The following is a 24,347-nucleotide window of genomic DNA, read 5'->3' on the forward strand; positions in this document are numbered from 1 at the left end:
TAATGGGAGGGAATAGGTCGATTACATCGACCCAAATTCTCAATCTGGCGCCTATTTTGTCGAGCCCGAAAAGACGAAATTGAACTCGGAACATAAAGACAGGCGAATGTCGCTAAGCATTTTGCCCGACATGTTAACGATTCTACCAGCTTGCCGTCCTCCACATATCTAATATTCTTTTCTACTCTAGGCACAAAACCCGAAATTGTGGAGGAGGGGGCCAGTCGATTAGATCGACCCCCAGTACGCAACTATTACTTAATTTATCGCCCCCGAAAGGATGAAAGGCAAAGTCGATCTCAGTGGAATTTGAACTCAGAACGTAAAGACAGACGTAATACCTCTAAGTATTTCGCCCGGCGTGCTAACGTTTCTGTCAGCTCGCCGCCTTACTTCAACGTATCTAATATTTAAAAAACCTCTAAGTCGGCAAGCTAGCAGAATCGTTTGCACGCCGGGCAAACTGCTTAGTGACATTTCGTCCGCCTTTATGTTCGAGTTCAAATTCCTCTAAAGTCGACTTTGCTTTTCATTCTCCCGGGATCGATAAAATAAGTACCAGACAAGTACTAAAGGTCGATGTAATCGGCTTACTCTCTACACCCTGAAACAGCTAACCTTGTGCCAAATTATGAAATCAATATTAATATCAACTCTATTAATTTTCATGTAAAATTTGTACAATTTTATTCCTTTGCAAAGTTCTAATATTCTTCAGGGTAGCAGTCTGTATAGGCTGAGACATGTTTACACTAGTTCAGACATAAGCGTAGTCTTTGCATGTGGATCAGCTTGAAGTTTCCTTGTAAACGTTGCAAAAGAAACAGCTGGTCTATGTCGCTCTATTATGGCTGTACGCAAGTGTTGTATTCATGTAGATGTCCTGCCACGCGGCGGAACTGTCTGAATCAACCTAATTTCTGCTGGTGTGTATTGGTCTCACGTTAAATTCCTAGAAACGTAAATGTATACTAACAAAATGCTGTCAATATCATTTAAGATGTAAAGATGATCAGAATAAGAGTTGGACCTTTAATAATTTTTTGTTTAAAATATTTAAGACCACTAAGCGGATGGTCAAACGGTTCTGAAATGAAATGCCATTTGCTATGCCAATTATTTGGATGGAACACAAATATTACATAACATACTGTTCTATTTTTTATTTGTGAAAAAAAAAACGCAAAATGGATAATTTTAAAAACTAAACTCTCAGTTAAATACCCTAGCCTACCGTCTGCAATGAGACGAGTTCCCCACTAGTACTCAAATTTCAGTGCCAAATTTTCGTGTACATATTACATTAAGTAATAAAGAATCAAACAAGGATTGAGTATATCAAGAAGAAAAAGGTGAAGACATTTTTTATCTAATATTCCAGATTTAAAATTACGTGGTTGTCATCTATTGCAAAGTGGTGCTATGTTTCTTTTCCGAAGTCACCATAATAAATTCAAAAAATGGTTCTCCCATGAAGATGAAATTGTGTTTTGTAAAAATGTACAGTCAGTGATAGGGTTTCTTAGTCGGGATAGTGAATGAGAAGCGATTGTTCAAAGATTTTTTCAAGAGTCAAGTTCAGAGCAGTATTTCTTCATGACAGAAGTAAATTCAGTTCTGTATCTACGAGACCTGTTGCAAATATGAAAGAGCTATGCATCATTATGAAGTTACTTTTAGGAAAGGCTCACTGTCAGAAATACAAGTAGAATATCCATAGAGATTTTTTAGAACGTTACACTTTTGCTAAGATTGCTATAAATTACACAAAGTGTTGTTTCTTTTTTATGTAAGTGGGGCAGTTGTGGTAAAATAACTACGTTCAGAAAAATTGCCCTAGACGTACTTCACTTCTTTCAGACAAGAAAATTATTTTGAATGAGTTTGGACCGATGAAAAACTTTGTTAAAGCGAATAATTAACTGCTAAGTGGATTCAAAACCAGTCAATGATATTTTCCTAAATCAATAACAAACATTAAAGAATGCAATTTTGTTGACCGTCAGATGAGAGAATTGTTGAGATTGCATGTCATTTGTTAACAATGCAGTTAGCAAATAGTTTGGCCACAGGGTAGTGGTGTGTTGCTTGATAATGGTGTAGCCGTTGTGTTGTTTGACGACAGTCTAGTGTGTTGTGTACGGTGACAGATTGTTTGATGCGTTCTTTGGAAAGTATAACTGAGTATTGTTTTGGTAATAGTATTATTAGTAAGTTCTTCGATGATAGAGTAGTGCATGTGTCATTTGGTCTCAGTGCAATTATGTCTCAGTGCATCGTTTGGTAACAACGATCCTTGGTATGTTGTCAAGTGACAGAGGAGATGCAACGTTTCGTGACAATAGAGTTGAAATATTTTCGTCATGTCGTTGAATGTTGCTTCGTGACAGATTAATTCAAGTGTTTTTTATCGAATTATACTAGTGTACTATTCTTTGTGCGAATGTGGGTATATTGTCTTGTAACTGTTTTGTTGTTGGCATGTTCGTTAGTCACTATTTGACTCTCAGTGTGTTGCTTACTGACTGTTTAGTAGCTATATTGTCTGCTTTAATGCTTACTGAATATACGAGGGGCGTTCAATACGTAATGCCCCTGACCCACTTGCCATTGTTTGATCTAGCGTATGCAATTATTTATATCTCTATAGAGTTGGTGGCAAATTACAGCTCTGAACTAATTGGGGTTTCTGATTTACAGGTGTTTGAACTGAGTCAAGTGTGAAATGGAGCCTGTTGAGTGTCGAGCAGTGATCTGGTTTTTGTATTTGAAAGGACGCACATCACGGGAGACTTTTGATGAAATGAAAGTAACTTATGGTAATGATGCCCCACCATATGACCTTGTAAAACGCTGGCATCGTGAATTCAAACATGGTCGGAACTCGGTGGAAACAGCTCCCAGATCTGGTCGCCCCACTTCTGCAACTGATGAGGCATCTGTCCGTCAAGTTGAGGCTGCCATTTTGGAAGATCGACGAATAACTATTCGCCAAATAGCCCACGAGGTCAAGATTAGTACCGGGTCTGTGGAAACTATCATTCATGACCATTTGCATATGCAAAAGGTGTCTGCCAGATGGATTCCCAGGTTGCTCACACCTTTCCAGAAGCAAGAACGCGTCGAGTGCTCGAGGATGAATTTGGAGATGCGCCAAGAAGATGAGTCAAAATTTTTCAAAAGACTGATTACATAGGATGAAACCTGGGTCCATCACTATGATCCATAGACCAAAGCCCAGTCAATGCAGTGGAAGCACCGTGACTCACCAAGACCAAGACGGAGTAGTGATAACAGATTTCCCGGCAAAGGGTACCACAATTACAGGAGCCTATTATGCTTCACTTTTGAGGAAATTAAGAGAAACTATCAAAATCAAGAGGCGGGGCAAGATCAGCAAAGACATCCTCCTTCTGCAGGACAACGCTCCGGTCCACAACTCGCTTGTCGCTAGATCAGAAGCACAGGCGTGCGGCTATGAACTCCTCCCCCACCCCCTACTCTCCTCACCTTGCACCCTCTGATTTTCACCTCTTCCCAACCATGAAGTTGTTTTTGAAAGGAAAGCGTTTCCCAGGTGATGCAGCCTTGATTTCTGAAGTCACGTCGTGGTTGGAGGACCAAGCTGGGGTCTTCTAAAAAAACGGTCTCCAGAGCTGTATCAAACAATGGGAGAAATGCATAACTCTGGGTGGTTCCTATGTAGAGAAAGACTAATATCTGTGCAAAGTTTCGTTGCTCTACTACTATGGGAAGTGGGTCAGAGGCATTACTTATTGAACGCCCCTCGTATAGTTTCGGTGAAGACAGTGATTTGTGCGTTGTTTGGTGATAATGTAGCTAGTGTATCGTTGGGTCACAATATAGATTGTACACTGTTTGATTATAGTGCACTTGCGCTTTTATTGGTTGTGTTTTTCGTGTGCTGGTTGGTGACAGTGTTGTTCATTTGATATTTGGCCACATGTTAAGTGAAGCTTCAATGATACTTGATAAAGACATACTGGTATGTTTGATTGCTCGGTCATAGTGGTGCGTTGACTGGTCACAACGTACTTGGCTATGCTAGAGTGACAATACAGTTGTGTTAGACGAGTTGTTTGATCACAACAAGAGTAGTTGTTGACAGTGTGATGTCGCTTAAGTGGTTGTGTTGTATTTAGTTGGGTCACAGTATATATAGTTTTGCGTCATAAACTCACAGCGTAGATGCATGTTGTGAAGTGACGTAATAATTTTGTTCTGATTGCTTGCAGTGTAACTGTGTATTGCATGGTCACAGCGTAGTTTGTGATTTGAGAATGTCACTGTACGAGGGGCGTTCAATAAGTAATGCCCCTGACCCACTTGCAGTTGTTTGCACTTATTTATACCTCTATAGATTAAGTGGCGAATTACAGCTCTGAACTAATTGTGATTTCTGATTTACAGGTGTTTGAACTGAGTCAAGTGTGAAATGGAGCCTGTTGAGTGTCGAGCAGTGATCTGGTTTTTGTATTTGAAAGGACGCACACCACGGGAGACTTTTGATGAAATGAAAGTAACTTATGGTGACGATGCCCCATCATATGACCTTGTAAAACGCTGGCATTGTGAATTCAAACATAGTCGGAACTCTGTGGAAACAGCTCCCAGATCTGGTCGCACCCTTCTGCCGTTGATGAGACGTCTGTCCGTCAAGTTGAGGCTGCCATTTTGGAAGGTCAACCCATAACTATTCGCCAAATAGCCCATAAGGTCAAGATTAGTACCGGGTCTGTGGAAACTATCATTCATGACCATTTGCATATGCAAAAGGTGTCTGCCAGATGGATTTCCAGGTTGCTCACACCTTTCCAGAAGCAAGAACGCGTTGAGTGCTCGAGGATGAATTTGGAGATGTGCCAAGAAGATGAGTCAAAATTTTTCAAAAGACTGATCACACAGGATAAAACCTGGGTCCATCACTATGATCCATAGACCAAAGCCCAGTCAATGCAGTGAAAGCACCGTGACTCACCTCCTCCAAAGAAGGCAAGGGTGCAGCCCTCCGCTGACTAGGTTATGCTCACAGTCTTCTGGGACCAGGACGGAGTAGTGATGACAGATTTCCTGGCAAAGGGTACCACAATTACAGGAGCCTATAATGCTTCACTTTTGAGGAAATTAAGAGAAGCTATCAAAATCAAGAGGCGGGGCAAGATCAGCAAAGGCATCCTCCTCCTGCAGGACAACGCTCCGGTCCACAACTCGCGTGTCGTCAGATCAGAAGTACAGGCGTGCAGCTATGAACTCCTCCCCTTGCACCCTCTGATTTTCACCTCTTCCCAGCCATGAAGTTGATTTTGAAAGGAAAGCGTTTCCCAGATGATGCAGCCTTGATTTCTGAAGTCACGTCGTGGTTGGAGGACCAAGCTGGGGTCTTCTACAAAAACGGTCTCCAGAGCTGTATCAAACGACGGGAGAAATGCATAACTCTGGGTAGTACCTATGTAGGAAAAGACTAATAACTGTGCCAAGTGTCGTTGCTCTACTGCTATGGGAAGTGGGTCAGGGGCATTACTTATTGAACGCCCCTCGTATAGTCTGACGACAATGCAGTTTTATATATTTTGAGAGAATGTAGTCACGTGTTGTTTTGTTACAGTGCAGTTGATATGCTATTTGTTGACAATGCTGTGTCGATAACTTTCGTGTAGTTTGTATGTTATTTACGGACAGATTAATTAGTACGCTCAGTATGTAGTTGGGCTTTTCCTTTTCTTAACTGGGTAGGTGGTATATATTGTTTGCTGATAGTGTAATTGTGATATGATCACAATGTTATACTTTGATGTTTGTTGGTGGTATAGTCGGCATATAGTTTGGTAACACCTCTGTTGTTTGCTCGGTGTCGTTATGTGTGATTTGGTCACGGTGTAGTTCACATGTAGCTTGGTTACAATGTAGTTTTATGTTTACTCTTAATAGTATGATTAGTATATCGATTGAAAACACTATAGTTGGTATGCTGTTTGGTGTACTTTGGGTTGTGTTTGATAATATAATTTGTATGCTGCTTGGTGACTACGAACTAGGAAGTAACAAACCCTAGGAAGAGTTCAACGGCATAAGGTCTTCAGAGAAGATGTCTCGACCCCACTTCACAACTTATTAAAGAGTTTCGGCCCTTAACTTCTTACATTCTAAGGAGGCCGAGCCATATCTTAGTCATAGCTCTTGATACTCCTCTGCTGTCACATTTTGTACCAGTGTTTGAGTTTTAACCTGAAACTTTCTGGGTGGGTATCCCATAGACAAGAAACCATTATATTTTATCACCACATCGGTCTGAGAATCTATACATACATACATACATACATACATACATACATACATACATACACACACACACACACGCACACACATACATACATACATACATACATACATACATACATACATATGTACATACATACATACATACATACATACATACATACATACATACATACATACATACATACATACATCCGTCCTTGTTTTCGTATACATTCGATGCTTTCTTCCAAGGAATCTAATGCTCTTAGCTTAGGTTTCCCTGGGGGCTGGCCAGATTGGAGCAATCCCAAAATTAATCAGCCGAAATTGCGAAGATGGTCCGGTTCTTGACTGAGGATAGAAAGCTTCGAATGACCCGTCCTTGTTCCTTTGTATCGTCTATCTGGATGTTTTGTTGTCCCTTTTTGCATCACCTATTTGTCCGGATGTTTTGCGTTCTCGTCCCATTTTGTATTATATATATATATATATATATATATATATATATATATATATATATATATATACGCACATATGTATGTATGTATGTATGTATGTATGTATGTATGTATGTATTATGTATACACGCACACAAACACACTCATCCAAACTCTTTAATCCTGATAGTGACAGACCATATACTATTAAAAAGAGGTTTGGTGATATCGCATAACTGCTGTGAATGCTGTAAATTAAAAATACCTATTATAGCCTGTTATTGGTCAACCCTCTAACTAGTGTTTCTCGACCGGGTTCCATATGATCCTTGGAGTCCATTTAGCACCTGGGGTTCTGTATAAGATTATTTTTGTTAAAATTTATGTACAATAAATTGGTAATACTTCTACAATACACAGACTATTTTAACAATTTGTTATTACGATTGCTAATAATATTTAATTATAAAAATATAATAGGAATTTTAAAACATCAAATGGTTATGAGAGACCATCCCAGTAAAATGGGAATCAAAGGAGAATGGTTGAGAACCACTGCTCTAAACCTTTGTTACAACATATTAGTTAGCTCCTCTATGAAGTAATCTATAACAAATGTGTATAAAAGATCTAAATAGGCAGCATGATAGTAGTCAGGCTTCATTGTAACGCAAGTATGAAAAAAACCCTCTATTTTGAGTATTCACACTTCAATCCGTCTTGGTTTTGACTTCAGTACGTCATTTCTCAAAGATATTGTTTAGTCACTCTAAGAAATTTTGTGCTTTCTTATTCGTTTCGATACCTGTAGTGAAGTCATTGATAATGTTGTTGTGGTGTACAGAAGTTTAATTGCATTTCCATTTTTCATTCATTGTGAAGAATTTCTCTACATTTCTTAAAATCCTTTTCCATAACTATTGCAAAGTCCGGTGACGAAAATATATCTCACGGAGACATCTGGTCCCGAAGTATGCCAGTTAATAGTAAATTTTTCAGTAAATTTGTTCGCACTACAATCTCAACTCTTTACTTGTCCAAAGCATTTTCATAAGCTTGTCCTATACATTCATGCTTGCTTTCAGTGGAGGCGCAATAGGGCAGCGGACTCGCGGTCGTAGGATCGCGGTTTCGTGAGCGAAAACACCTATCTTTGTCACACTCTGTGTCATGCTTAATCTCCCCCGAGAACTATGTTAAGGGTACACGTGTCTGCTGAGTGCTCGGCCACTTGCACGTTAATTTCACGAGCAGGCTGTTCCGTTAATTGGATCACCTGAAACCCTCGTCGTCGCAACCGACGGAGTGCCAACATTACATTAAATGCTTGTTTTCAGACTTTTAATTGATTCTTGTGTCATATGTTTTGGGTAATATAAAGCTTTCCTTTCATAAGTTCCAAGTTGCTCTAGTTGTTGAAAATAATTAGAAATGCGTATCATTTATGATCCATAGACGCCAATCACATGTGATATACAGAACAGGTAAACGGTTAAGTAGAAAAGTTTATTAAAGGTAGAAAAAAGATTAGATACGCTTCGCTACATCTCATTTGCTACCCTACCTATTTGATGAAAACTTCTATTGTTCAGTAGAGGATAGAGGAAATAATATATAACAAGGTGTCATATGTTGTGAGTTGATATTCTTTTGGGAATATCAAGCGCAGAAGAGTTTTATTAATCAATACATTGATCAATTTTCTTACTTCTGAGATTGTATGAAATCTAATTAGTGTACACATGAGGGCATATTGGGATCCTGAGGAGAATTGTGTTGATTGGGCCTTTCCCTGCTTTTCCCAGGTGAGTTCCCGCCAAACGTTTTGTCTATATATTTTATGTATGATGCTACCCCATCAAACACTTGCAAATATTTTGATAAATACCAGTTCCTTGCAAACATAGATGAATATACACACAAACACACATACAACCATAATGCAAACATACGAGTATACATATATACGCATATACACACATATGCGTATAGGTAGTTGGGTAGGTAGGTAGGTAGGTTGGTAGGAAGGCAGGCAGCAAGACAGATATATATATATATATATATATATATATATATATATGTGTGTGTGTGTGTGTGTGCGTGTGTGTGTGTGTGTGTGTGTGTGTGTGTGGAGGCGCAATGACCCAGTGGTTAGGGCAGCGGACTCACGGTTGTAGGATCGCGGTTTCGATTCCCAGACCGGGCGTTGTGTGTGTTTATTGAGCGAAAACACCTAAAAGCTCCACGAGGCTCCGGCAGGGGGTGGTGATTCCTGCTGTACTCCTTCACCACTCTTTCTCTCACTCTTTCTTCTGTTGGCCTGCTCACTTAGCCAGCAGGGTTGCGTCATTTGAAGGCTAAAACAATGCGAATGCATTGTGACCAGCGATGTGTAGCAACATCTGATGGTCTGGTCGGTCACGTGATATATATATATATATATATATATATATATATATATAGAGAGAGAGAGAGAGAGAGAGAGATAGATTGATAGATAGATAGATTCACCTATATGTATATGTATGTGTTTGTGTGCATATGCGTATGTGTGTATATGTGTATACGCATCTACATATGTATGTGCTTAAATGCATAGTTGCGTGTGCGTGTGTGTGTGTGTGTGTGTGTTGTGTGTGTGTGTGATGTTTAAGTTTTGATAAATTAGAACAATGGTTGGAGGGATTCCAGCCATGATGGTGGTGGTGCTGGTGCTGGTGGTGGTGGTAGTCGTCGTCGTTATCGTCGTTGTGGTGCTACGCTGGAGCACCGCCTTAAAAGGTTTTAGTCGAAGAAATCGACCCCAGGACTTATTCTTTGCAAGCCTAGTACTTATTCTATCGGTCTCTTTCCCTGAACAGCTAATTTACGAGAACGTAAACACACCAACATCGGTTGTCAAGTGATCGTGGGGGGGACAAACACAGACATAAACACACGTTAATTTCACGAGCAAGCTGTTCCGTTGATCAGATGAACTCGAACCTCCGTCGTCGTAACTCACGGAGCTGCCAGTTAATGCTTAGAACTGACTGACGGATAAAGAACAAGAACAGTAGAGCCAACAGCAATAGAATTTACAAATATAGTGTTATAGCAAATACAACTACAACAATAAGTCGACGAGTTAATCTCCAGCAAACCAACGAGTATGCCTCGAGACCAAACTGCGGCCCGTGTGACCTTCTGAATGGCACCTTTAACGAAAAATTGCTTTGGCTTTTTTTTAGCAGTGCGGCCCACCTGGTGATGAGTAATGTCACATGTGACCCGCTCTGCAAAAAAAGTTGTTCGTGCATTCTTTACGCGGTCGTTCGATCTACAAAAGTAGCAATAAAATTCTTTTCAAATGACAACTTCTTGTCTTTAAAAAAGAAGATTAAATTCGACAATTCTGTCTCTGATCTATAAAATGACGGGAAGGTCACGGCTAGAAGTTCTTTGTTCACAAGTTTACTCGATCAGGAATGTTTTTTCAGTTAAACAACAGCAACAAGTCTACACCACTACCACTACAATAAATAGCAATCGAATATCCTTCAAATCCCACCCAGCAGCCTTAGAATGCTTCAGTTCCCTGTTATTATTAACTCAATTCAAAGCTCGAATGGGACACACAAAGGAATACTGCTTACACATCGGAGATCACTATCAAAGATTTCCACCCGATTTAATGACGTAAAATAGTTATCATGTTCCAATCTCTGACCCGCAGACGTGCTGTTGCTTTTTCTACCCAACTCAATACTTATGTTATTACCTCTGCACCTCAAGGTCGGTTAACTGATATTGTAATCTAGTGCTACCTTCACTTAAGCTAACCTCATTCACTACTACTGTTTTCCATGCTGGGTCACAGTCCGGGATCGGTGCTAAACACTATGTTTAGTTCTTCTCTGGAAGCCGTCGGTTCTTTTGAAATTCCATCCGTGTTCAAGTTTTTCCTATAGCCATCGACCGACTAACAAATTAAGAAAATTAACAACAGTGATCTCACTGGTTTGAGAGGGGCCTAGAAATCCCTTAAAAAATATAGTTACGACTATAAAGTATTTGATAACTATTTTGCAATATTAGAGTTGATCTGGAAATAAAATCAACAACTAATGTAATAAGATGTTATGCTCTCTGGAGCCCTATCTTAAAAATATCAAGTTCGATGTTTAAATAATACTAGCTGTTAAATATCTTTACATACACATATACACACATTTTTACGTGTGCACACATGTGCGTATCTAAATATAACCACATTAGCATACACGTTTATACAGGTAATTTTCAGTAGCACAAGCGACCCAGTGAGCGAGCCACTAAGTAGTTGTTTGACCTGATCGAAGCAGCAGCTGACTTCCAACAGTACATCCTACCGTCTTAAAAAATGGTAGGGTACAGTGGACAATGTTGTCCCAGATCCTCCTAAAAAGAAAGAATTGATCATAGGTCTACTCGATCAAGAACGACCTCGAGTTAAACATTAACAATAATATTGATACAAGTCTACAAAATTTGTAGAGAAAGACAATAAATGTTTGAATCGGGCCTCAGTATTTGGTAGAGCTTCGGATGAGAGATAGAGGATAAATAGTATATTCGATTTAAGCGATAATTATTTATATATTGTGAGGTATACTAGCCATCTCAATATGGCTAACCACTAAGGGTGGGTGTTACTGTAGCTTGTAGCCCCAGGAGAACATCGTCTCCAGCTGGCTTTAGGCACACTTTCTGTGCTCTTATGGTATTTGCAAGGGGGGGGTCATCCTTCCCTCGTCAACCTAAGTGATACGCACAGACTGCAGTTTCTGGGTGCGTATGACCTCCCTTTGTAAATACCATAAGGGCACAGAAAGTGTGCCTAAAGTCAGCTGGAGACGATGTTCTCCTGGGGCTACAAGCTACAGTAACACCCACCCTTTGTGGTTAGCCATATTGAGATGGCAAGTATACCTCACATTGTCGTGCTTATACCTCGTTCAGAGATTTATTATTATTTATATATTCATTTCTGACATTGGCACAAATCTACAAATTTTATAGAAAAGAGATTCACGATATACAATTGTTTGCAACAACTACAGTGCGTCTGGTACTTATTGATCCATGAACTTTATGGGCCTTACTTTTTATTTGCTAGATTTGGAGGAAGGTGCCGTACTTGTGACTTCTGAAGGCCCTTGAAGATCAGTGAGCCTGATGCTTTTAATGATCCACTTAATGTGTTGCTAGTCAAAATCTACGGGGATAACATGAACAGGAAGAGATTTCTAGACAGGTGATATTCCGGGGAAGGAAGGAGAGCAAAAATCAGTGCAGGGCTTGGTAGATGAACACAAAGTCAGTGGTAAGAATGGAAGAGACGGCTGAATCGGAAGTACCTGAATGGTGATGGAGTGAAACCTAAGAAGTCGATGTCATTATAGCAACGATAGAAAAAAGGCTGAGGAAACAGACAGGAGATCTGTGGGTCGAGGAGTGGAGCGTGACTGAGAGTTGTTTAATATTATAAGTCAAGTGACCTTTCTTTCTCTAGATGCGGTCAGTAATAGCATCGTCCAGTATTTAGGAGCAATATCCAAACGTGGGCCTGACCTGCGATTTTTTGAGAGGCACAGAAGAGATGGGTCAACCTAGAAAGTCAATAGATAGATTCATTTGCGTAACAGTTGTTAATATGTTGTTTGTTTACCCTGGCACACCGTTTTTAATAAAAAAAAATGTTTGCATAGTTTTTTAATTAGCCACTAGTTAACATTTTAACGATTTTATGAACCCTACAATCTTAGTTAAATTTGATCTGAATGGTTGATGTTCATATATTGATCGCTTAAATGACACAAGGGCACACATTTTGTAGTAAAAACATATACAGTCGTTTGAATAGCTCCTATAGACTAGTACTTACTAATTTACTGTCATCATGGATCACGAAAGAATAAAATACAAATTCCGTCTGTGCAGCAGTTTTTCATATATTAAAAGTTTCAAAACTTACCCACCATCGTTGCAATAAAACAGGAACAAGATTTTATACAACACAAGCACAAAAATACGTTGAAGACGTTTTAAAATGTTAGAGACGCTTGTGATTGTCTTTTATCTCGTTTCGCTTATTTTGTGTTCATAGGTGTTGTTTTCTGTTTTTTTCGTCGAACACAAAGAGAACGTTTTAGGAACATGTGACTAAAAAGAGAACGTCAATGGCGAACTGTGGTTATTATTAATACCATTCCTAAGGCAGCGACTGGCAGAATCGTTAGCACGCCAAGCAAATCGCCAGAAAGGATTATTACTTGTATACAACATTTTATTATTTACGTTCATCGATTTGGGATACCCGCGGAATTTGAACTCAGAACGTAGCGGCAGACAAAATACCTATTTCTTTATTACCCACAAGGGGCTAAACACAGAGGGAACAAACAAGGACAGACATAGGTATTAAGTCGATTACATCGACCCCAGTGCGTAACTGGTACTTAATTTATCGACCCCGAAAGGATGAAAGGCAAAGTCGACCTCGGCAGAATTTGAACTCACAACGTAACGGCAGACAAAATACCACTAAGCATTTCGCCCGGCGTGCTAACGTTTCTGCCAGCTCGCAGCCTTACTCAGGTCACTGCTGTTTCTAAACACCTCAGATATAGTTACAACCACAACAACAACAATGACAATCGGAGATAGAGCTACAATAACAATAACAAACATCTGAGAAGATGGTCCCGTAAGATAAAAACAAAGGGTGTTGCTTTTTCTGCCGATTGTATTTATATTAAGGTGGCGAGCTGGCAGAATTCTTAGCGGTGTTTCGTCCGTCTTTACGTTCTGAGTTCAAATAACTCCGAGATCGACTTTACCTTTTATCTTTTCGGGATCGATAAGATAAGTACTAGTTAATCCCTGGGATCGGTGTAATCAACTACTAGCCCTCTTCAAAAGAAGTTTAGGCCTCTGTAGCACAGAGGATTATTATTGTTGCTGTTGTTTTCACTCAGGTCAGCCCTGAACGTGGAGGTACATGGCCTAGTGGTTAGAGCAGCGGACCCGCGGTCGAGGGATCGCGGGTTCGGATCTCAAACCAGGCGATGTATGTGTTTATGAGCAAAACACCTAAGCTCCACGCGGTTCCGGCAGAAGGTAATGGCGAACTTCTGCTGACACCTTTTATTAAAAAATCATTCTAACAATGACCATCTTATCTTATTTTGAGTCACAATATACCTAGGGCTACATTATCTAACTTGTACTTCTCTTTTGTTAAGATAATAATGTGCAATATGAGTGATATTTCACTGCTATTTCTAACAGATCGTGCGACTGCATAGAAGTTTTCTCTTGGTTCTTCTTCGATTAGCATATGTAGAAAAATTTTGGAAACCTGAAGTATCAGCCGTTTCAACAAGGAAATTTCTTTGGATGATGAGAGCATTTGTTTCTTATATTTTGTTTACTTTTAACAGAAAACTGGAAATTTAACATGTACACCATATTATATGACGATTTCCAAAGTATACTGTACCCAGATTTGTCGTGACTGTGCGGTAAGAAGTTTGGTCCCCAACAACATGGCTGGATATGTGTTTTCTATTATACCCTAGGGCCGACTTTTGAAGACTTATGAATGGATTGGGTACGGAAAATGAAAGATTTCCGTCGTGTGTGTGTGTGTGTGTGTGTGTGTGTAATTGTATCTGTTCTTGTGCCCCACCAACGCTTGACAACTAGTGCTGGTGTACTTATATCCCCTTAATCTAACGGTTGAGCAAAAGAGACTAATAGAAAAAGTACCAGGGTTAAAAAATAAGTCCTGGGGGTCGATTCGATCGACTAAAGTTCTTCAAAGCGATGCCCCAACATGGCCACAGTCTAATGACTGAAACGAGTAATGGATAAAAGGTAAATCAATGCATTCGAAGTCTGTCGTTGCGGCAGTTAACTCACCCAATTCATTTCCAGAATTCCAATTCCCCGCCTTAGATCCTAAACTAACAACTCAAACCAATTATTTCTCGATTCTTGCAGAACGTCATTTCTTTAGCCATCTTCTTCTATCTTCACAAGAAGAACATTAACCGCCGGTCTCAATGGGCTTTGGAGGGTCTGCGAAAATCATGGGCACAGCCGTTCCTCCGAAGCCAAACCATTATGAAAAACAAAAGAAAAACAATATTACTGTACAGGAGAGACTAGGGTGGAAGGCAGTTCCAAGGTTTCCCAAGAACCAACAAAATCAAAATCAAGTTAAAATACTGTATTTAGTTTTTTTGTTTTTTTTTTGTATGGTTCGGTTTAAGTTGGTTTACATTTCTCATTTTCAAAATCTCATATTTATTCTATTATTTAAAAATGAAAAATAACTGTAAAAAGTAAAACACTGCAAACAAAGAATCTGGTTTCGGCGATAAATTATCACCATGGCTTCTCCTCCTCCTACTACTACCACTACTAATACTTCTACTAAAGTACTGAAATGCATTTTGTCCACCGCTTTCACAATGCTGCCAGTCTACACACCCCTTATAATTGTTTCTAATTAAGACACAAGGCCAACAGTTTTGGAATAAGTGGGGTTAATCGATTACATCGACTCGAGTACTTGACTGGTACTTTATTTCATCGAGCTCTAACAGAATGAAAAGTTAGCCTCTGAAAAGTTGGTCTCTGAAACAAATGTCGCAGATCCTTTTCTTCGACACTATAACGACTCTGCCCTTTTAATGATATTTTAATATTTTGACACACGATCAAGAATTTTAGTGGGGAGGTTAAATCGTTTACATCAGCTGGTACTTATTTTATCAACCCAGAAAGGAAGAAAGGCAAAGTCGATCTAGGTAGATTTTTAAACTCAGAACATAAAGAATCGAAATGACTGCCGCTCAGCATTTTCTCTCCAAAGTGCTGATGATTCTGCTAGTTTACCGACTCTCACAGTCCTTTAATAATACCTTCTACTATAGGCAGGAAGCCTAGGATTTTGCGGAAGAAGGACTAGTCAATTACACCGACCGCAATGTTTGGCTGTTACTTATTTTGTCGACACTAAAAGGATGAAATTCAAAGTCGACCTCAACGGAATTTGAACCCAGAACGCAAAGCTGGAAGATATGCTGCTTTGCATTTTGTGTGGTGCGTTAACGATTCTAACAGCTCGCCGCCTTAATTATCTATTTAATAATAAAATAGTATAAAATTCCATAAATATGTACCTAGTGCGATGTATGACCGCATCCTGGTTATAACCATCTGGGACACGGATCTACTTGTCAGTCTGCTGACTGACAAGGGGATCGAAGTAAATCATCCAACTATAAATGCCAAAAACTACAATAGAAGTTTTTTTCAGACTAATAAACATCCGAATACCTTGTGACTTAAATATCACACGAAAAAATAAGCGAAGAAACTGTCAATACACAAGCACCTTGAAACTGTACAAAACAGGGTGAAATATGAAAGTCAATACCGATACTAGAGAAATCGGAACACAAGCTATGATAGGAAGAAAAAGTCAAGAGTAAAAACTTTTTTACACATCGTCTAAGAGTATCACTTTTCCAGAATATTCTCTATACGCAACACATGCGATATTATCATCATGACTCTTGCTTAAATTTTCTGGTTTTGTGAAAAATCAATATTGATTACCTGATACATACAGCTACATACATGTAATCATTAAAGCGTTGATATAGCATTCAATATTCTCAGTGTTATAATTTCAGTCTTTATGGTCCGCCCAACTCATGACCTATATTTCAGTAAATGTACTTTGTACCTTTTATAAAGTAAACTTATAGGTTTTCGAATTCTCCTGCAAAGGTCGTAGACTCACTGAAGATCACACTTAAGCCTACTTATTTCTGTGATTTCTATCTGCGTTGTAGCATCAAGTTGTTACTGAACACGAAATCTTTATGTATAGTCGCGGTCCTTTAATTCATAATGGGTTCTTGACTTCGTTTCACAAGTAATTTTTTCTGCCTTATCTTTCCTGAATTATATGCTTAGATTATGGATACCTCCATAAAAGCCCAGTATCTTATATCTTTTACATGTTTCACTCATTAGACGGTGGTCATACTGGGGCACCACCTTGAAAGATTTTACTCGAACGAATCAGCCCTAGGGCTTATTATATCTTAAGCTTACTACTTATAGTATCGGTCCCTTTTGCCTAACCACTAAGTTATGGGGACGTAAATACACCAACACCGGTTGTCAAGCGAAGGTGGGGGAACGAACACAGACACAAAGGCACACACATACATAAATAGATACATTAACATACATGCACAGGATTCTTTCAGTTTCGTGCCTTAGCTTCGTTACTATGGCAACAGTCAGGATACTCATTGATCAGACCTCATATATATATGTATATATGCATATACGACGAGCTTCTTTCAGTTTCCATCTACCAAATCCACTCGTAAGGCTTTGGTCGGCCCGAGGCTATAGTAATAGATGTCAAGGTGTCATTCAGTGTGACTGAACCTGGAATCACACTTACACAGCCACACCGGCAGTAGATCTGATGCAAGGCCAGTTTCTTCCGTCATTCCATGTCCTTACTGGTCAGGAGACGTCTATGTGCAGCTGTGTTCTTTAACTGCTAAAGAATCAAATACATTTCGCCTCTCAATTTTTAAATTCTTGATACTATTGAAGTATTTTTTCTGCCACATTCTATTGTTGATGTTGCTTGTACTGTTTAATTTTGAAGGAAGCCAGTAACCATGATACTTTACAGAGTCTTCGAGATTGGTGGGAAAGAAGTGGAAACGGAAACGTTCCCCTTCCTTTGATGCCTGTATTACAGTGAACTCTGTTGAAGGTGACTAGAAACCAGGTAGTGGTATTAAACTGGTCGATGGATTACGTCAACCATCCAAGTGGGCTACTGCAGGATTTGAACTCAGAATTAAATGAACAAATCAAATTCTGATGCTGTAACGTTTCCGCCAGTCTACCCAGCCTACTGGTTCTTTATTGTATTTGTTTGGAAAAGATTAAATGTAAAGTTGACTTTGATTTCAAAACAGATAAATAGATTTAAAAAGAAAAACCTGCAATGCATTCCGTCTGGTGCACTGAACCAGTGGCTATCATATTTTTATTTTATTTTTTTTAAATTTTATTTTTTGATTTCCAAGCCTGATTTAAAACAAAAGTTTTTAGGGGTCCGCCCCAAAAGGAAGTAAAATGCAAGTCAATCTAAGACAAATTTATTATGTTTATAGAGGGAAGACCGATTAGGGCTGCCGAAAGATGCTTGAGGGCTGCATGTGGATCTGGGAGTCGCAGTTGAGAACCGCTGCGCTAAGCGCTATTTTTAGAGTTCACCGACCCTGTTTAACTCCGAGTCACAACTCATCGAGCGGACCCATAAACAAAGGTACTCCGGGAGCGACGTCTCCATTATTTATTCAGACATTTTCTATCTTAGTATCTAAGACTATATTATCGACTATATTTTAAAGCAGGAGAGATATAATCGCTACTACTTCTGGCAGGTAAAGGGTCCCTTCGATCATGAATGACCATCGGGTTGCACTTAGAATGTTACCCCACGCAGCACAATCCGGTCAAAGTTGTTTATGGAAGACTAGCAGTCGCCCATGCATAGCAGCTTCCACTCTCCATGCCACCGATGTTATCCAAGGGAAAGCTAAGGCCGATACGGCTTGACTCCAGTGACGTTGCAACTCATTTCTACAGCTGAGTTAACTGGAGCAACGTGAAATAAAGTGTCTTGCTGAAGAACACAACACGCAGCCCGGTCCGGGAATCGATCTTACTAATTCATGATTGTGAGCCCGACGCTCTAACCACTGAGCCATGCGCCTTCACAAGTAACTCTAGCAGGTAACTCAACCACTTAGACCTAGATAACCCTTCGTTTGGTTACATGTCTTGAAACTACGGTGCTATGACTTTTCGTCCGACGTCACTTCGTCAAAAGTCTTTTCATCCACGTCTTTTCGTCCAACATCTTTTTGTTTCAATGATTTTCTTGTCCAACAAAAAGTCCTCTCAATAAAATTCTCCATGATTATTTGCTTTTGAAGTTCACCTTGTTTTCTAAAGAATGTATTTACAATTGAACAAAAAGTCGTTGGCCCCCCAAAAAAATCATCGGATAAAGAGACGTCGGACCAAAGACGTGGACGGAGTAGTGTTGGACAAAGTGACATCAGACAAAAAGTCGGGTCACGCTCCGTCGGTTACGGCGACGAGTGTTCCAGTCGATCCAACCAACAGAACACGCTACTCGTGAAGTTAGCGTGCAAGTGGTTGATCACTTCACAGACATGCGTACCTTTAGCGTGATTCTCGGCGGGGTTCAGAGTGACGCAGAAAGCGACAAGGCTGGTCCTTTGAAATACAGGTGCAATTCATTTTTGCCAGCAGAATGATCTGGAGCAACGTGAAATATAAAATGTATTGTTCAAGAAGACAACACAGTTCCGGGTGTCGAACTCATAGCCTTACGATCGGAAGTCATATACCCTTAACCACTAAGTTGCACGCATTCACAATAGACAACATTATACCATATTGATTATATAATCCTTATCATTTTTTTATTCTTTTACTTGTTTCAGTCATTTGACTGCGGTCATGCTGGAACATTACCTTGAAAGATTTTACCCCAGGACTTATTTTTTAAACCTAATACTTATTCTATCGGGGTCTTATGCCGAACCGCTACGTTACGAGGAAGTAAACACACCAACACGGGATGTCAAGCGGTGATGGGGAATAAACACACACACACACACACACACACACACACATACATACATACATACATACATACATACATACATACATACATACATACATACATGCTACATACATACACTCACACACACACACATATATATACATATATACATACATATATATATATATATATATATATATATATATAATATATATATATATATATATATATATATATATGTGTGTGTGTGTGGTGTGTGTGTGTGTGTGTGTGTGTCGTTTCGTTCTGATGGGTGATGGACAACTCAATTGAAGGCATATATCGTTCTATGTGTTTATTCGCTTTGCATGTTACACCAACTGTCCGACATTCAGCGTAGTGATACTTATATACCTTTAGACACAGCGTAGTAACACTTATAAAATAGTGCCAAAAACGGTGACGCATTCCACACACGCACGCCCACGCATACACATAGATATAAATGTGTAACATTCCTTCTTGAAAAAATAAAAAATAAAGGGGTCTTTTGGCAGTGAAGACAAATATAGTAGTCTCCCTTACTCTAATGGATTGTCAGCGTGAGATGGCAATCCTGCAGCAGAGACCGTGAGATTATTCTGCCTCTGCTTTGTAATCTAGTAGAATTAGTTACTTATCTTTTCATTTTTTTAAAGAACTTTATCATGAATAAAAAGAGAAAATATTTACATTTTTATCAAAATATACCATTAGTTTCAATTGCCTAAAAAAAAATTAATAAGAAAATGAAAACCAAATTGAGTAAAATTAAATTAATCATAGCAGTTTTGAAAGTTCATGTATATATATTTTTTTTTTTTATGAAATTCATATGGTAGCAGTTATTGGTCTCCTGATGTCTGCTAAGCCATAAACGGTATCGAACCGGTGGCAGGATGTTCTTTCGCCATCTGGTGGATTGTGCTTCGCACCGGTGTCTGAGGTGTGTTGTTGGACTGCTGATGGGTGGTTGGTGCCCGTTGGGGTGATGATTCTGTGGATGTTGTCACTAATGCAGCAGGTGTTGTACATGTTGTCCGCGACAGCTTTGGTGTTGGGCGGATGTGGGCCCTGTTGCGTCTCAGCTGCCTACCAGATTCCGTTTCTATTATATACGATCTTGGATTTTCAGCTCTACTGACAACCTGTGCTGGGATCCATGTTTTAGTTATGGGATCTTGAGTATGGACATGTTGTCCTCCAAGTATCTCAGGTAAGTATTGTGCATGTTTGTTGTAATATTTCTGTGATTGTTCTTGAGTGGCTGCTAGCTTTGCCCTTGTCTCTTCCTGGTCAATAGGAGGCTGGATCTTAGTTGGCGGGGTAGTTTTGTACTTCCTACCATTCAGCAATTCTGCTGGGGATTTCATGTCAGCTCTCAGTGGTATCACTCGTAGGGACAGAAGTGCCAGGTGTGAGTCTTCCTTAATCTCTCGGCATTTGACTACTGTTCTCTTCACTGTCTGCACCTGTTTTTCTATAAACCCATGACCTTTGGGGTAGTGTGGAGATGAGGTTGTAATATTGAACCCATACTCATCGGCTAGCTTTTTGAATTCTTGCGATGTGAACTGGGTTCCATTGTCACATATGATCTGCTCTGGTATTCGTTGCTCTGCTAGAAGTCCTCGAGCCCCTGCAGTGATTGTTTTGGCTCTCGGGTCTTTCATTTTTCTCACAAATGGAAATTTGGAGTAGTAGCAGGCCATTATCAAATACGATTCTTGGCTTTCTGTGAACAGATCTACTCCAATAGTTTGCCATGGCCTTCTTGGGATGTCACTAGATATCATTTCCTCCTTTTGTTGTGAGTTTCTGTACTTTTGACAGATGTAGCATGTAGAAACTGTCTTTTCTATGTCTTTGTACATGCCTACCCAATATACTGCTGAGTTGGCTCGGAGCTTGCATTTCTCCATTCCTAGATGCCCTTGGAGGATCTTGTCAAGAATCTCTTTGTATAATTATTCGGGATCCAGCCATCAGGATTCCATTCTCCACTGATATATCATCATGGATGGCCCAATATTCACGATTGAGGGGGCTGCACCTGACGTCTCTTTTTCTGGCCACCCTGAATCACCATCTGAGTAAAGAGCTGGAGTTCTTCATCTTTGCTGGTCTCCTCTTTGATTTCTGCTAGCTTTGTAGTTGTTACATTTACAATGTGGTGGACCTTTATGCTTAGTCCTTTCATCTCCTGTTTATCATGTGAGGATAGTCTGGAAAGAGCATCCGCCAATATCAGGTCTTTCCCTGGCTTGTACCTGATATCGTAGTTGTATGTTTAAAGCCTTAACAGTAATCTTTGCAGTCTGGCTGGTGCTTTCGTGAGGTTTTTTCTATGTATTTGTTCTAGCGGGCGATGGTCTGTTTCAATATTGAAACGTCTATCATACAGGTATGTATGAAACTTTTCACATCCATATACTACTGCCAGGAGTTCCCTTTCAATACTTGCGTACCTTGTCTCTGTGGGTGAGAGAGCTTTCGAGGCATATGCAATGGGTTTACCTTCCTGTACCGTGCTGCGCCAACTCCTCTCATAGAAGCATCGACTTGGAGTATTACTGGTTTGCGTCTGTCATAGTATTGAAGAGTTGTCTCCTTACTGATGAGCTTTTTGATTGCTTTGAAATCCTGTGTGTGAAGCACACCAATCAAACTCTACGTCATCTTTATTTAATTCTCGGAGATTTACATTGTGATCAGCCAGCTTGGGTATGAAGGCTCCCATGTAGTGGATGAGTCCCAGGAAGCTCCTGAGTTCCTTCTTGTCTTTGGGTTCTTTGATGTGTCTGATGGCTTCCACTTTAGCGGGGTCTGGTTTAACTCCCTCTGCAGAGTATATAATTCCAAAGAATTTGCACTCCTTTGCTTTTATCACACACTTGTCTGCATTGAGTTTGATACCTGCTTGTCGGGTTTTTTCCATAGCTTCATGTAAATTGAAGTCATGTGTGGTTTCATCCTTGCCATGCACTTGGATGTCATCTGCTATCCCAATTGCTCCCTTGCAGCCTTGGTAGGTCTCATCTATTTGGCGCTGGAAAACATCTTGGCTCACCTTCAATCCAAATGGGAGTCGGTTGAATCGATATCTACCAAATGGTATGTTGAAGGTAGTGAGCATGGATGACTGTCTATCTTTACATTCCAGTACCCATTACTGGCATCCAGTTTGCTGAATAATTTGGATCCAGCCAATGATGGTGTGATTTCTTCAAGGGTTGGAATTGGATGGTACTCTTTTTTTAATGCCTTGTTCAGGTCCCTTGGGTCGAGGCATATCCGTAGGGTACCATTGGGTTTTTCCTTGATTACAATTGAATTCACCCAGTCTGTTGGTCGTGTCACTTTGGTGATTATTTCTTTTTTTCCATTCTGTCCAACTCTGCCTTCAGCTTCTCTTTTAGTTCTAGAGGGACGCGGCGAGCTGGGTGAACAATTGGTTTGATATTGGGGTCGACTGTTATATGGTATCGACATTTCACAAAACACCCGACTGTATCGTCAAAGCATTCAGGGTACATGCTTATCAGTTCCTCTTTGTTTGTGATTGGTGGTCGGTCTTTGATAGGCATATCACTGTCAATCCTGCTTGGAGCTGCCTTCACTTCACCATTGATTGACACAATATTAAGATTTTTACAGGTATTGAGTCTAAGAATTGCTGGTCCTTCGGTTTTTATGACATAAAAAGAACACTTGATTATTTTTCCTTTGTGTGTCCCTGTGATTGTTGTTTTGCCCAGTTGTGGAATCCTGGTACCTCCGTACGCAGTGAGGATTACATCACTTGGTGTGAGGATTCCTTCTTTGACTTTATCCTCTTGTGTCATGTGTTCTGGGAACATCTTTTTGAAAAGGTTGACAGGCAAGATATCACTCTGGGCTCCAGTGTCAATCTTTAGCCTTAAGTCAATGTTCATTCGTTTCTTGCCAGACTTCTTTTGTATTCGTATCGTTGTGTATGCCTCATTTTTTTTTTCTGGTCGTCATTTCCCATCTCATGCACATTTATTGTGCCGACTGCCAAGAATTCCTCCTCTGAGGTGTTTTGTTCTTGTTGTTGGGCATGTATAGCTCTTTGTTTTCTATTTCCGCTCCTCTTTGAAAATTCGGGCTTGTTTTTCTGGGATTTTGTTAGCCTACACATTTTTCCCAGTGGTTGGGTTTTCCACATGTTTTGCACCGTGTACCGAATGCAGCACATTTCTTCCGGTTATTGAACTCATGCTCCATACTACAGTACTGGCATGTTCTTTGTTTGCGGGTATGTTTCGTCCTGTGCCTAGATACAATATCTACACTGCTGCCTAGTGAGCTTGTTTGTAAGGTAAGTGAGGCCATTTGTTTGGTAGTGGCTTCGAATGCTCTTGCAGTGTCTACTGCTTCTATCAACTGGAGAGCATCCTTACCTATGAGGGATTTCTGAACTTCTTTATGAGCACACCCCCATATTAATTGGTCAACTCTTCTTTCGTCCTTATCTTTGAATTTGCATTTTTCGGCAACATTCTTTAGTCTGGACAGGAAGTTGTCAATCGTTTCTTGTGGGTCTTGTTTCAGGCCCTGGAATTCGTATCTGTGAATTCTATGGTTCGACCTGGGCTCTAGGTGCCTTTCAAATTTCTCTAAAAGTGTGTCTGGGTTATTGTAATCCGATTCTGACATGTCCCAGCTATTAAATAGGTCTAGTCCCTTCTCTCCCGTCCATAAAAGGATGCAGCTTACGTTTTCTTCGGCGGTTGTACCTTTCAGGAAACTTTGAAAGCTAGTTGAGTTTTCTATTTAAATTTCTTAAACGCTTCCACGATATCATCGGAGTCCCAGTTCATGGTTGGATGTAAATTCATCTGTACGGTGACGGGGGT

The 24,347-nt window shown here is 39.9% G+C and overlaps 3 protein-coding genes across 3 annotated transcripts in view; all 3 read right to left on the bottom strand.

The window, feature by feature from the left end:
• LOC115215416 (dentin sialophosphoprotein-like) overlaps nt 1-12,860 on the bottom strand; it is a 42,961-nt gene extending 30,101 nt beyond the window's left edge. Inside the window, exon 1 of the mRNA XM_036505671.1 lies at nt 12,716-12,860. The gene's annotated coding sequence lies outside the window, so the exon portion shown is untranslated. The remainder of the gene's footprint in view (nt 1-12,715) is intronic.
• A 7,473-nt stretch (nt 12,861-20,333) lies between these two features.
• On the bottom strand, nt 20,334-21,389 carry LOC115215417 (uncharacterized protein K02A2.6-like). Its single transcript, XM_029784577.1, has one exon. It carries the CDS (start codon nt 21,387-21,389, stop codon nt 20,334-20,336), a length of 1,056 nt encoding a protein of 351 aa, XP_029640437.1.
• Nucleotides 21,390-22,835: 1,446 nt separating this feature from the next.
• LOC115215418 lies at nt 22,836-23,402 on the bottom strand. Its single transcript, XM_029784579.1, has one exon. It carries the CDS (start codon nt 23,400-23,402, stop codon nt 22,836-22,838), a length of 567 nt encoding a protein of 188 aa, XP_029640439.1.
• Between the last annotated feature and the right edge of the window lie 945 nt (nt 23,403-24,347).

The sequence above is a fragment of the Octopus sinensis genome, linkage group LG9 (genome assembly GCF_006345805.1).
Source record: "Octopus sinensis linkage group LG9, ASM634580v1, whole genome shotgun sequence".
Lineage (NCBI taxonomy): Eukaryota > Metazoa > Mollusca > Cephalopoda > Octopoda > Octopodidae > Octopus > Octopus sinensis.